Here is a 15,638-nt window from a genome sequence, read left to right on the forward strand (position 1 = left end):
ATTCAACAACAAACAACAGTCACGATTCAAAATTCAGCCATTCAAAAAAAAAAAAAATAAATTGATAAGACATAAGAGAATTAAGATTGGACCATAGGATTGATAGTTGTTAAAAACTTATAAGTGATTTAGATTTTAGGATTATATTATATTATATATATTGTATAATTTAACATATATATAAATATATATAACATAGCGGTCCGGTTCGGTCCTAAAGAACCTTAAACCGTGACTAAATCGTATCTTTACGATTTTACAAATTTAGAACCGTGACTGAACAAACCATTAGAAAACCAAACCAAACTGTCCGATCCGGTTTGAATTTTCGGTTGACCGGATTTTTGTGCACTCCTAGTCCCAACAAATAAACAATCACAAATCATGATTTCACCAAAAGAACGGCTAGATCAAGTAGGGTCTATTGAGGATAATGGACAGTCAGCTATTATTTCAATATCCTTATTAGAAAATAAAAATGCTATTATCTCAATACATAATATACCCCTTGACTTGTACATATATGCATATACAATACATATACAGTATACACATATACAATACATATACAGTATACACATATACATACATATTCATGTATATATATATACACATACATATATATATATATATATCTTATGTATATAAACAGTGTTTGTTAATTTGGCTATACATACTGTGTATTGGAGGGAATGGTGAGCGGTTAATTTAATTCCAGTGGAGGTAGCTTGACGAAGAAGGTGCGCAGATTAAGAGAATCATCTACTTTCAGCCAAGTGGGCTTAGGTTAAACCAGTAGAGAGAGAAACTAGAGAGAGAAAGAGTTTCTGTCTTCTCTTTCCTCTCATCGGATGCGACTCGAACTCGATCGACCATGTCGAAGATGAAACATCTGTTTCGGAAGCTTCACATCGGAGGTGGTTTCCAAGACAATCACAGATTGAGCCCTACTGATGAGAATCGACCCGTGGTTAACCCTCCACAGCCGCAGACGACGTCGTTGCCGTCGCCTTCGTTAGCGTCCTCCTCGTCTCCTTCGGCGGCATTTGAGACCACCAGGGTCTCCGATTCGGCGGAGAATTCCGTTGATTTTAACTTCTTTGAGGAGGAATTTCAGGTGCAACTTGCGCTTGCGATCAGTGTGTCCGATCCAGATGCGCGAGAAGATGCTGAGACGGCTCAGATCAAGGCTGCTAAGCAGATAAGCTTGGGGTTTTCGCCGTCTGAAACCCTCGTGGAGTCGATTCGATATTGGGTATGTTTAACCTTGTTTACCATTCGATTTGTGATCTCAATTTGTGTTTCCATTGCTTTGATTGATGAATTAGGTTAAAATTAGTTCAAATCGTGAATTCTAGATCTTATATTTTTTATTCACATTTCTAGCGTATTTCGATTAGCTGCAATTCCTTCTTCTTTTTTTCATGGGAGCATACAGATATAGAGATTCATGTATAAAGTTGGTTTATTTCCGGATTTATGGTAATTTGAACTTTCCTATTATTAACTTTGCTAATCATATAAATCAAGGTTAGTTCCCCCAATCAAGGTTAGTTAGGATTAGTTGTTTTGTACGTATCTTCCCCCACCCACCCATTTTGTAGCTGTGTTTTGATTTAGTATGAAATTTGTTGCATTTCATAGAAGTTGTATTACTTCGAAGTTTTTATTTATTGTTATTCTATTTTATTTTTAGTTACTCCTTTATCTATTGGTTTGGTCAATCATTTATTTTTTATTGGGACTTCAGCTAATTGGGGAAAATGTCCTATTTGGTTTTTGCAGAGTTATAATTTTGTAAATTATGATGAGAAAGTGATGGATGGGTTCTATGATGTATATTGCATTACCCCCAATTCGGTAGCACAAGGGAAAATGCCGATGCTTGTGGATCTTCAAGCAGTATCTGTTTCGGATAATATTGATTATGAAGTTATTTTAGTGAACAGGGCAATTGATCCTGAATTACGACAGCTTGAGGAAAGAGTATGTTCGATACATTTGGAGTGTCAGGTTTTGGAGCAGAGACCAAATATGAATAGTTTGATCCAAAAAATTGCTGATCTTGTTGTTGATAGAATGGGTGGTCCAGTCAGTGATGCTGAAGAAATGATGAAAAGGTGGAATAAAAGGAGTAATGAATTGCGGAACTTTCTGAACACTATTATCATTCCCCTTGGCTGCCTTGATGTTGGACTTTCACGCCACAGGGCATTGCTCTTTAAGGTTGGAAGAGTTTCTTATGTACTGTTAATTGACTCAATGGCATAAAATTTGCATTTTTACCTCATTAGGATGTACATAATCTTTTTTCTGTATCACAAAGTATGCCTACGTTACATTTCTTGAGTTGGCAAAATTGTTTTGCCATGTGGTCAGGGTAGCAAAGCAGTTGAGTCTGGCGCGCTGCATATTTAGACTTGTTTTATCACCTCATATATTGCTCATATATTTATCACACAATAAGAGACAGATGTTACTATACTTTTAAGATGAAACTTATTTTGGTGGCTGAAACTTCTTAACCACATTGCATGACATGAAGTATGCTACGTTGCAATAGATGTGTGCATTTATTTAATTTTTGTTTTCTAGTTTCTAAAATGCTAAAAAAGTTGATGCGGTACTCATGTACTCCTTTCCACTAAAGGAGCCAAATGGTTTACTTTGCGTGAAAACTTAAAGGCACATGGAAACTTCCCATTCATCATAAAATTTTGAATTTACACCTGAAATGTCCTAAAACTTGTAAGCTAAAAAATATAGGAAAATTTGTCCTTAATACAAGTATATAGTTCATATCATTAAACCAAAACATATGTAAAACCTTGTAAGATAATAACGTTTTTTTCCCTTCATTCTATTATTCAGTTTAAAGTTCATTTGTTGAAAGTGTTTTTTACTGCTTTTTCTTTTTTGGTAGCAAACCTAATCCATACAACTATATTCTACACAAGTTTTCTTTATGGAATTTTTACTGTGAAAATGAGATATTAATTCTGTATGAAAGTCCACAATAGTCTGTCAGTGTAAATGACATTAGTCTGTCTGACGGCCAATATCATGGTTTTAAACTTCACTAAGCTTCCTTGAAAGAATCCATTTTCCACGAACTTAAGTGAATCATAGCCATTTTCCTAGTTATGGAAGTTATAATATTGCCTGATTTCTAACCACGTTTTCATTGGGTTGATGCGTTTCATCTCCTTTTCCATTTTATTTTTTATCAGATCAATGTGTTGATTAACTTAACTTATTGGTAGATTAATATTGTGATTCAGTCATTGGAGAATGGCTCAAGTTCAGAAAATAACTCTGGTTGTTTAAGAATTATTTGATTTTGGATCATTTTGTTTCCTTCTTCTGTAGTGAAATGAATACTGTCATTTTACCCTATAGAAATTCTTTATATTCTGATTCACTTAGGAAGTTTTAACTGAAGCATGTGATGATACTATACTGTGGGTGGTAGGTACTTGCTGATAGGATCAATCTTCCATGTATGCTGGTCAAAGGTAGCTACTATACTGGCACTGATGAAGGAGCTGTAAACTTGATTAAAATCGATAATGGAAGGTAATTACTTCCTGCTCCATATTTCTAACAATGATTATATGATACCTTCTGAGTTTTGGAAATCCAATTTTTTGACATGAGGTGTTTAATTCAAAGATAGCAGATGTTCATACTTTATATACTGCTAACTTCTAGAATTGCAGATAAGAGCTTTACAAACTTCTTCTGCATGCTGTAGGATTTAATTTTATTAACACCCTTGCAAGTGTGTGTGTACTTATACAAATTTATATTTTTTCAAATGTAATTATTTCACAATTTTTGTAATTATAGTCATTTCCCCTATGAGACTTGTTATAGTACTTCTTTCAGAATTGGAAGCGTGATTTGTATTTGAAATGCAAATTTAAACACACCTGTCATCTGCACATGTTGGGTTCATTATTTGCAGACACATGTTATTTCGAAGTCGCTGGACTTGCATTTCCTTTGTATGTAGGTAGTTAAAGTTAGTGTTAATGGGGTATACTGCATGAATCTTATCTTGGTTATTTCATATTTCCTTCAACTGTTTGTTGGCCTTCTTACCAGAAAGAACATTTTTGTGGTTAAAACTTTCAACGATAACAGTATGGTAATGATATAGCTGACTGTTGAATGATGCAGTGAATACATCATTGACCTAATGGGTGCTCCAGGCACTCTAATACCTGCTGAGGTGCCCAGTGGTCATCTTCAAAATTCTGGATTAGATATGAGGACTATTGCAGACATCGCTGGAACTGTCAAGCATTCGTGTCCAGTACTCGAAAAGGGTACTGGAACAGCACCAGTTTCATATGATATCGATGGAGTCACCAAAATTGGCAGTTCAAATTTAGAAGCATCGTTTGCAGGTGTTCGATTAAAGGGGGTTGATGGGAATCTTCTTCAGAAAAATCAAACAGAGAGGTTTGAGCATGATTTCGGGAAGCTTCTTCCATCACTACGCGGATCACATGAAAGCTTGTCAGGTGCTACTGGGAAATCATCAGCTGCACAAAAGATGAAAGTTAAAGATGTTTCTAATTACATCATCACTGCATCAAAAAACCCAGAGTTCGCTCAGAAACTTCATGCCGTTTTGTTGGAGAGTGGTGCATCACCTCCTCCAGATTTGTTCTTGGATATGAATCCCCAGGATCTGAGAGAACAGAAAGTGCTTGAGAAAATAAATCTGTTAAATGGTGAAAAATTGGATGATGGGACTCAATATTACCCAGAAATGTTCTTGTCAAAGCAATCTTTTATACCCTCTATTGGAGCACAGTCCTTTGACAATGCTTATTGTGACAGCAATCAAAAGAATTACTTGGGGGAGTCAGCAGCACAGCTAGAATTGAGGTCCAGTGTCATTAATTCTGGACACTCTTTACCTTCTGATCTTACAAGCGAGGGATTTGTGCTAGTTAGTAGTGGAGCTAATGAATTGATACAGACTGGTGACATGAGTGAAGGTGTTGTTTCTGTTGATTCATCAGGAATGGTTGCAAGAGCTTTGCACGGGAAACAATCTAATGACACTTCGATGCTCTCTGGAGCGAATTATTATGAAGGCAAACCTAAAAATGCCCTTGCTGATGATGGTGAATGTTACCACAAGGATAAAATCGGAAAGGTTATAAATAACATTGGAAAAGACAAAGAATCTGGTGTAAGATTGACAGATATGGCCAATCTGGGTGAGGTTGCGGAATGGGAAATTCCTTGGGACGATCTTCAGATTGGAGAACGCATTGGTATTGGTAAGTGTTATTCTCTCTCATTGAAGAATAAGAATCCATTCTAACTTGAAACATTGGTTTATTACAATGTTGCGTAATGCTGGGATAGTTTTATCTTTTCTCATCTTTTATATCGATTTGATGTACATATCCTTTCAGTTTTATGTATGCATGATGCTAGCTACTGGGTTTATATTTGTAGTATTGTGTTGTATCCAAGGTTATTAGAATCGAGATTCTACTTAGGATCGATGAGGGGTACATAGGATCGGAATCATAAGATTGGATCGAGAATTGTAAGATTCTATAAAACTATTAGAAAAGTAACTTAACTAACTTTCTAAATTATTTTTGATATAAGTAGAGATAAGGCTAAATAACCAAATCAAACACTATGGCAAAATTAATTAACATTAAAAGATACTAAGACACATGACAAACACTTAAAATCAGTTTCTTGTTTTCAACAAAAAACCAGCATAACAATCTTTTTTGATAAAAAATTAAAGTAAAGCCCTAGTAGAGAGAGAAAAGTACAATTTAGTTGCCTAATTGTGAGCAATTTAGTTGAAAAGTTTACTTTTTGGTTTAAAAAAAGGAACAAAATAGAGAACAAATGAAAAATAAAATAAAAATGCAGTCTTTCTTTATTTTTGTTTCAGAATTGACAAAGAATAGGTGGAAAAATAAAATTCTTTCTGTTCGTTGTACTGAAAAAGAAATTTCAGAGTTGATCGTGTCCACATTGACGTCGTTTCTTTGTTTCTTGTTTTTTAATTTTAATTTTTTTAATGTAATTGGGTTAAAGAGTTGGACTTTATATTTAAAATGATTAAATTTTTTAGTCCAAAATTAACTGTAGGCCCAAATAAACGCGGAAGAAGGAAAAAAAACGCACGATGTAGTAGAATTGGTAGGATGGTTAGATCCTAAGCGATTCTACGATCCCACTTCCGGTTTTACCGATCCTATTGAGATTCTACTTTCCAGAGATTTTGGATGGGATCGGGATCGGTTTGGCAATTTGGGGTTGTAGAATCATACGATTCTAAGATCCAGAATTGGGATTTTAACAACTATGGTTGTATCAGCTTCGTACCAAACCTGTAGATTTTCTGAATTAAGCACATGCTCTTTAATTCTCTTTATTCCTCACGTACACTTTTCTCTGCTCTAGGTTGATTTGGTGAATCTTTGAGTCATTCCTTCTTCTTTTTCCCTTACCTTTTCTTCTTTTCTTTTTTTTTTCCTACTTATATTTTTGATCGTCGCTACTAGAATATTGAATATTGAATCATTAACGGATGACTTTTATATCCAACCATAAGTAAAGATAGAATATTGAATCATTAACGGATGACTTTTATATCCAACCATAAGTAAAAATAGAATATTGAAACAAAATCTTTGATAGACTTTTGGTCAATATTTCAAATGAAAAAGCCGATAAAATGTAGTAATTAATAGGATATTTTGTTCTTGTCAAAATTTAATATCTTTTGACCTCATCTTTATACTACTTGTCAATGGACAATAAAAAATCCTTTAATGGCATGCCGCTTCCTTTCAGGAATCACTTCATTTAGCAATGATGTGGAGAAGGCATTAAAAATGTATTGCAAATAGGTTTACCCTTCTCGTGGATTGATGCTTTTTCAAAAGTGACAGTAAATGGTTGCAACACATATGTGAATGCATAAACATTTCTTATTGCTTTCAAAATTCAGATAACATAAATGTGTTATCCCATCAATATTATTCTTTGAGAACCTGTTTGGATGTACTTCTCTGACTTTCCAGGTTATTCATTACTGACTGAAAAGTTTGGAATATACAATACAATCTTTGGCGGGGGTAGATCATCTTCTTACTCTGCTTAATAAAAATATTTTGGGATGTCTTTGGAACCTCTGACCCTGGAATTCCATTCACTTTATTTACTTAAGTAGTCATGGAAGCGACCTTTTGAATGTGATGGGATCTATATATTGCTTTATTTTTATCACTGCATTATATATATAAAAATATATACATATATGTTTTGGGATAATGTGATGTTAAGTGCATGCGATTTCCTATTTTGCAGGTTCATATGGTGAGGTTTACCGTGCAGATTGGAATAGCACCGTAAGTTATACTCTATATATGTTGAAATGATGCTGCAAAACAGTTTTTGGGTTGTTCTGCACTTCTGCTCCCAGAACGTTTTATATAAATGTTTGTACATATGTATCTATATATTATATATTATATATCATGCAGTACAACAATATCATTGATTTGCAAGAGTTAATTAATTAATTAATTAATTAATTTTTTATTGCTTCAGTAATATGTATAACACGTTTCATTGAAATGTTGTGGTTGATTCAATATTTTTATAACATGCCTCTGTGCTAAATTCTTTTTCAAGTTATCTTTCTCTGGATTAGTATGGAACATTCTCTAAAAGTAGCGTGTGACTTCTTAATAATGTGCAGTCCCTTTTTGGGCTAAATATACTATTAATATTGAGAATTTAAGAAGCCCCATCCATGCCTTCCTGAGTAACAGTAATTTTCTATTCTGTTATGGTTAATATGGTCTCCGCATCTCTTGGCTTATTTCTTACTCTTTGCTCATTTTAAGAAATATATAAAATTAGTTGCTATGAAGACTAGCAGTTACATTACCCAAATGTATGGTTTGCTTTTGGGTAGCAACAATATGTGACTCACTATATAATTTGCAGATAACAATTATATGGTTCATCCCGTTTAAAACCTCATTTCATAATTCTGATAATGCGATACGATTGGTATTGCTTGACAGGAAGTTGCTGTAAAGAAATTCATGGACCAAGATATCTCAGGCGATGCACTGGTTCAGTTTAAATGTGAAGTTAGTTTCTGAAATTTTCATCTTACAGTACACTGTTACTGATGATTTAATGATACTCTTCTAAAAATTCAAATTGATACCTGCTGGTTTTGTTGTACAGGTTGAAATCATGTTGAGGCTGAGACATCCTAATGTTGTCCTTTTCATGGGAGCAGTTACTCGTCCCCCAAATCTCTCCATACTGACAGAGTTTTTACCAAGGTTGATATCATTTTCATTTTAAAGCTTTAGAAGATAAATTATATCTTTATTGTTCCAAGAATTGATTGTTGTAGGCTTGTAGCTCCTTTTCTTCATATGTTACAATCTTAAGTGGCATTAGCTCTGAAGTTTGCACACCTATATGATATAAATTTTTCTTTCTTTTTCTTTTTTTAGTTACTGTGCTCTTTTTGTAACCCTTGCATTCTGGACCATGATTTTCCATTTCTTCAGTCCGTGTCCTGAGGGATATTTGTCGGACATCATAAATAAAACATCTTTTATTATTGGATAAACTCTGAAAATATAAGTACGGCACAAAAACATATGTGCATGTGTCATGTGAGCACATGTGCATGCTACATATGCAGGCCTTTTTTTTGGAAGCAGGGAAACACATGTTTGATAGAAATTGTCAACCAGGTTCATCTAGAGGAATTTTTTTGGTAGTATAATACATGTTTTTCCTAGGAGATGTATTATAAGATTGTGTGATTTGAAGGATCTCCCAAACTTTTACTGCCTTCCGTGCATGAAAATAAATTTTGCAGTAAAATCAGTAGAACTTTATCCTTTTTTCTTTTTGGAGTTTCCCAATCCTGTTCATTTGTATGCAGGGGGAGTTTGTTTAAGCTACTGCATCGACCGAATATTCTACTTGATGAAAAGAGGCGAATGCGAATGGCTCTTGATGTGGTATAAGTTAGAGAATTTTGTTTTGCTTTTGTTTCTTTTGTCTGCTCAGCTCCTTTTTTCAGTGAAGCTCGCTAATTTTTGCAGGCTAAGGGAATGAATTACTTGCATACAAGCCATCCAATTATTGTGCATCGTGATTTAAAGACTCCAAATCTCCTAGTTGACAAAAACTGGGTTGTTAAGGTATTATCAAATTAAAATTTGGCATTTATAAGTTCTTTCCTTTGTTCTTTGGTCATCCATATTGCTGTTAGTTGTTTTTAAATATGAAATGCATAACCACATTCTGATTTACCTAGCACTTTGTAAGTTTAATTCAGATATACTTGCATTATTTTATGTTTTGGGAAAATCATTGAAAGTTCTCCAATATATTGTTTGTGCTGTTAATATTGCATGGAGATGAGAGAGAGAAAAATAGTCAGCATTCCGTGTTGCATAATTGTATATTATAGAATATTGTTTTGAAAAGAAGAAAATAAAGAAATAATCCCTAACTAAAAATAAAGGAAAAGACAAAGCTACCGTAACCCTGAACAGAAAAGACAAAGCTAATGAAAAATACATAAACCTCTAAACACCCCCCTCCCCTCCCTCAAACTCACAACGTGACAGTGAGAAGAATCGAGAGTTTGCCGAGTAAAAAATGGAAACCCATAATAGTGTAGGACTTTGTGAAAAAGTCAGCCAACCGCATAGAAGAAGAAACAAATGTTAGGTAAATGGTGCCGACCTGAAGATAAATTGAAACCCATAATAGTGTAGGACTTTTTGAAAAAGTCAGCCAACTGCATAGAAGAAGAAGCAAATGGTAGGGAAATGGTGCCGAGCTGAGGATGATGGTGCGTAAAATGGCAATCAATTATATGCTTCGTACGCTCATGAAAAACAGAATTGTGGGCAATCTGAATTGCACCCTTGTTGTCACAGTACGTCAGCGTTGGAGCGGGCAAAGAAACACCCAAATCATCAAGCAACCATCTAAGCCAAACAAAAACTGTTTTTTTCTTGCTTTTCCAGGAAATTAGAGAATCTCCTAGAAAAACACAGAAACCAGTGGTAGATTTATGGTCTGTTGAATCCCCTGCCCAGTTGGCATCAGAAAAATCTTGAAGTTCCAAATCTGATGTAGAAGAAAATAATAAATTCTGGTGCAAAGTACCCCGAAGATAACGCAATATACGAAGAATAGCAGTCCAGTGAACAGCAGTATGAGAGGATACAAATTGGCTGACAATGTGAAACAACAATGGTAAGTTCAGGCTGAGTGACAGTGAGATACACTAATATTGTCAATGTCATCATCAGTCAGAATCATGTCATCAACGTATAAAAGAAGAATAATACTGCCTGCGGAAGTAGAGCGAAGAAAGAGTGCAGAATCATGATCACTGGGTCGAAAACCCAAAGCACAAATCACCGTAGACAATTTCTCAAACCAAGTCCTAGGAGCTTGTTTGAGACCATACAATACCTTTCTAAGTTTGCACACCTCTCCACGACTGTGAGAAAGGAGTTATATAAACTTCTTTAGCCAGCGCTCCATTCAAAAAGGCATTTTTAACATCCAACTGCGACAAACTTCACTGGTGAACTGATGCAATAGCAATCAATGTGCGAATTGTTGTCATTTTGGCTACATGAACTAAATTTCTCATAATCAATACCATACTCCTGGGTAAATCCTCTAGCAACCAGGCGGACTTTATATCGTTCTAGAACTGTCGGACTTGATATTAATTTTATAGACCCGCCTGCATCCAACTGTATGTTTGTTACTGGGTAAAGACACCAAGTCCCATGCAGAAAGCTCTTCATCTATTGCATGTTGCCAAAGAGGAGGAAACATTTCGATGCAGAAGAAGAGGAAACATCACCAATAGAAGACGTACTAGAAATCTCATCAGGAAAAGGATCAATATAAATGAGATCAGACTTGCTCAAAGTGGTAGGACTCTAGGAAATAGAAAAGAAAGGAATAGCATCGATACCCCTTTTGGCCTTCACCATAACCAAGAAATACACACATAACAGAACGTGCTGATAATGAAGAACAAAACAAGTGCAAGCAAAAACTTTCAAGAAAAAATAATCTGGAGGCGAACCAATCAATCGTTCGAAAGGAGAAAGAATAGAGGTAACAACATTTGGTATTCATTGATTATACTCACAACACTAAGAACAGCCTCCCCCTAAAAAAATACTCAAAAGACTAGCAGATAACAAAAGAGAATGTGCAGTCTATATGATGTGCCGTTGCTTTTCTCGGGAGTTTATGTACAGGAAGATTGCTAAATAGTGCCATCGGATTTCAACATATCAAGGAAGTAACTATAATTATATTCTCCACCTAAGTCATGTCTTAAGCATTTAATAATAGAGGAATATTGAGTGCGGATCATAGCATGAAAAGCACTAAAGATAGAAAAGAATTCAGGACGCTTTATAAGATAAATCTAACAATATCGACTAGAATCATCAATAAAGGAAACATAGTATCTAGACCCTCCATTAGTAGAAATTAAGCAGGTCCCCTCACTTCAGAATCAGAATGAACTAAATCAAAAGGTGCCATAGAAATAGCTGAACTCTTATTAAAGGCAAAGCCGAAACAGAATATCCAGAATCAATTATTTGACTAACAGAAATTAAGTTCAAAGTAAGTTGAGGAATGCAATAGACATCCGGAAGAGACAAGTGAGGACAAATAATAGTTCCAATACCAGCTAATGGCATGCATAAAACTAAAACAGATGACAGAGGAGAGAAAGTAGATGTGAACAAAGAATCACTAGTCATATGGTGCGTAGCACTTGAGTCAAAAACCCAAGTGGTCCGAGATATACCTGAAGAAGCTGGAGAAGACAAACCAACAGAGGAAGATACTGAAATAGCATTTAGGGTGGAAAGATCTTTCTGCAATTGCTCAACAATCAGTGACAGCGTGGGAGCTGATGAAGACGATGCATCCCAAGATGGTGCAACTGCTGCAGTGTGATAATTTCAAAGATCCTTGCTCACTAATTCAAGACATTGTGCCATCTTTAAAATAAATCGACAAATTACTATTGCCCAACTACTGTCCAATATGCAATTGCCAAAATCCCCGTAGAAAAATAGTCCCAATTATATGTGCTAATCAATTGGGCACTATTATGGAAATTGAAAAGAGTCCATGCAATGCGAAAGAGATGAGACGAGGCTGCAATTGTGAAATTGAAGTTGCGATGTCAACTTTTGGTGAAGTTGATGCTATCAATGAATGATGAGAGCTGCGATTTGTGAAGAAACGGGAACTGCCTGCTTCATTGGTGCAGTGAGAGAAGAGAAGCAAGATAGACAATGTTGCTGTTGCGATGAAATTTCTGCTGTCGCGATGTAATTTGAACAGTAGAAGAAAAAGCGCTGGTCTGCAATTAGGGTTGCAATGATACTGTGAGTTGAGATGCGGTTGAACCAAATAGAAAGCTCTGGGTCGCTATGGGATGCAAACAAGTTGATGTTGTTACGAGATAATAGAGAACTGTGCGATAGCTGCGATTGCAGATTAGGGTTTTGATTTCTGCGAGCAATGCGACAGCGATGAGGTTGCAATTGAGGCAAACCGATGATGCAATGCAGTGAGAAACAGATGCTACAATTGGGTGAGTTGCGATAGATAATGCGAACAAATTTCTCTGCAAAACTGGACTGAGTTCAATTTTGCTGTAAACAGGTTGGAGAGCTACAATTGCGATGTCGATTGTAACAGAAATTTCAAACTGGGCTGCGAACAGAGATTCTAGGGCGCGATTGTGATTTTGTGAGAGACATGTTGCTATGAAGACGGCAATGCTGCGATATGATGCTTGATTTTGCGATGAACCAAGGCTGCGATTTTCTGCAATTAGGGTTTCCAAAATATCAAGTTTGAACTGTGATTGCAATGGTGTTGTGAATGGAGTTGATGCGAATGTTGTGACGATCGTTCACAGGTCTCTTGCGATGTGAACAAAATTTGTGATGGATTGAGATGAGAATAGAGCTGCGATGCAATCTTTGGCCCAGAACTGGAATGGTTCTGATACCATGTTAATGTTGCAGAGAGAGAGAGAGAGGAAGAAAAACAGTTGTGTTATGTATTGCGTAAATGTATAATACAGAATATCATATTACAAAGAAGAGAATAAAGAAATAATCCCTAACTAAAAATAAAGGAAAAGACAAAGCTGCCCTTACCCTGAACAAATATGAAATTTCATAAAATATAGCAACTCTCTAACAAGTACATCTATGCAGGTTTGTGATTTTGGATTGTCACGTATGCAGCACCACACATTCTTGTCCTCAAAGTCTACTGCTGGAACGGTAATGCAATTTAAAATTGAATATTCTATTCAGTTCTATGCTCTCTCTTATGATTACATTGTTATTTACTCCTTCACTTAATGTATGCTATTGAACTGCAGCCTGAATGGATGGCACCAGAAGTTTTGAGGAATGAACCATCCAATGAGAAGTTAGTAATATTAGATGTTCAACTTAGACCCCCTGTTGGCGTTTTACTTATTCTAGAATGTTTCGTCCTGAATCGTGCTAATGTGATAATTTTGGTGGGTTTGCAGATCTGATGTATACAGCTTTGGTGTGATTTTATGGGAGTTGGTGACTTTGCAAATACCATGGACCGGGATGAACTCGATGCAGGTTGTTGGGGCTGTTGGGTTCCAAAATAGACACCTCGATATTCCAGAAATGGTTGATCCAATGGTTGCAGAGATAATTACAGAGTGTTGGCATCTGTAAGTTTTCCACCTCAGTCCCTTGCAGAATTAGACTAATTGCACTCAGAACTTAGTCTCACTGCAGTCCTGATTGAATTTAAAATACTTGAACATTCATATACTTAAAAAAACATTGACTATGATTTTGTATCATATATCCATCAATACATATATTCCGTGATAGAAAATGCATAGTTGCATAATCCATTCCTTGTATTTGTTTTCTATGAACAACTTGTTTTTGTCTTCTGCAGTGATCCATCATGTCGGCCCTCTTTTGGACAACTCATCACCCGTCTCAAGCGGCTTCAGCGGCTTCAGCGTCTAGTTGAAAGAACATAATCTCATACAAATCAAACAATAAAAATGACAGGAACGAGACTGTTTATGGAAAACAGAGAGCCTACTTCTGGCTCAAAGAGCCAGAGCAGCACAGTTTTAGTTTCTGAAACCTTGTAGATTCGAAGAACTATAAAAGCGTACTGGATTGGGAAGTGTTGGTTCATTCGAAGCGGGGACTCAGCACAGCCAGTTCAGGAACACACTGGGCATCCTCGGAATTGAACAAATGCACAAAGTGCAGGTGGGGATACCATTGGGTGGTAGCTTTTGGTAGTGAAAATGGGTTAACCTGAATCTATATCAAGGCAAGTTCAAAAAAAAAAAAAAAAGGAAAAAGAAAAAATAAAGTACATAAAACTTTTTCATTTTGTAGGTTACTTTCGGTGGTAAATGTGGGTAATGTTATCTATATGTAAGAAAGTCCCCTCAAAGGCAAAAAAGAAAAGTTCTTTGCAGTTACTGTGGCTCTGGAGGTAGTCAGGGAAGCATTTGTAGCTTCGAAATTGTAAAACATTTTGATTGATCTCCGAAGGTTGTTTTGAAAACAGAAAAGAAACGAAAATGAAAGAAATATTTGCATGTCTTTCCTGTATACATTCTTATTTCCACCCAAGAATGATTTCAAATGATGTCTTGTTGAAAAAAGGAAAAAGAAAAGAAAAAGAAAAGAAAAAAAGTTATCTCCTGACGTTTGTTTGCAGCAATGCAAAAAGAAAGATTTATTGTTGATATACGAATGAAAACCAATGATTATTGTTGTCACAATTGATGAAGGTACATACAAGTTGGCTTGTGTGGATCTATTATTTGTGTTCAGGTTGAACAAGTTTTGGCTTTAAAAAAATTAAGCTTTGAATTATCTTTAACCTAGACTCATTCAACAATCCAAGTTTATTCATCTAGGTTTAAATTGTTTGGTGGACAAGATCCTCTTCAGCGCAGGAGAGGTTCGGCACAGAATTCAGTGTTTGAGATTGAATTGATAAATGGGATAACTAGTGATGATGTAATCTTAACCTCTGGATTTGTGCAGGACCTTTCCTGCACTGGAGAGACTCTTTGGTCCTTTTTTTTATTCATGTTTTACTCTATGTTTTTGGGGTTTACTACAAAAAAAATTAGTCCCTAAATTCTCCCATAGGCAACATTCATCGTATTATATGTTAAGAGAAGTGATACCACACCACATTTTTTCTCTCACAGTTGGTGTTGGGTTTTTGACATTATTTATTTATTTATATATAGTTTTGGCATTTTCTCGTAGAGCAGTTAAAATACCAAAGCCCAAGTCATAGAGCGGGAGCAAATGTGAGAGTCGGAGCGCGAAAGCGGTAAAATTTAAGTTACCCATAGTAAGATTAGGAGTAAAAGTGTGCATGGAGAGCGCGAGAACGTAAGCACGTGTGAAGTGTGAGAGCATTACTCGTATAGAAAAATTATGTGACTTAGCACCTAACATCGATTGCGAGGGGAGACG

General features: G+C 35.7%; 1 protein-coding gene across 1 annotated transcript; it reads left to right on the plus strand.

The window, feature by feature from the left end:
- The first annotated feature begins 663 nt into the window (after positions 1-663).
- On the plus strand, positions 664-14,753 carry LOC132303700 (probable serine/threonine-protein kinase SIS8). Its single transcript, XM_059801076.1, has 13 exons — positions 664-1,255; positions 1,786-2,226; positions 3,473-3,576; positions 4,183-5,300; positions 7,366-7,406; positions 8,091-8,159; positions 8,260-8,360; positions 8,978-9,056; positions 9,141-9,239; positions 13,335-13,403; positions 13,505-13,554; positions 13,661-13,837; positions 14,074-14,753. The coding sequence occupies exons 1-13, from the start codon at positions 875-877 to the stop codon at positions 14,159-14,161; spliced, it is 2,817 nt and encodes a 938-aa protein (XP_059657059.1). The 5' UTR covers positions 664-874; the 3' UTR covers positions 14,162-14,753.
- The last annotated feature ends 885 nt before the right edge of the window (positions 14,754-15,638 follow it).

The sequence above is a fragment of the Cornus florida genome, unplaced genomic scaffold (assembly GCF_030987335.1).
Source record: "Cornus florida cultivar Cherokee Brave unplaced genomic scaffold, ASM3098733v1 CherokeeBrave_3.0.0_Hap2_Chr04, whole genome shotgun sequence".
Lineage (NCBI taxonomy): Eukaryota > Viridiplantae > Streptophyta > Magnoliopsida > Cornales > Cornaceae > Cornus > Cornus florida.

Bases quoted from the DNA above. Each gene is read 5' to 3' on its own strand.
- LOC132303700 (XM_059801076.1), top strand. From the start codon at position 875: ATGTCGAAGATGAAACATCTGTTTCGGAAGCTTCACATCGGAGGTGGT. The intron at 7,407-8,090 runs GTAAGTTATACT...ATTGCTTGACAG, and splicing joins GTGCAGATTGGAATAGCACC to GAAGTTGCTGTAAAGAAATT. The intron at 13,838-14,073 runs GTAAGTTTTCCA...TGTCTTCTGCAG, and splicing joins ATTACAGAGTGTTGGCATCT to TGATCCATCATGTCGGCCCT.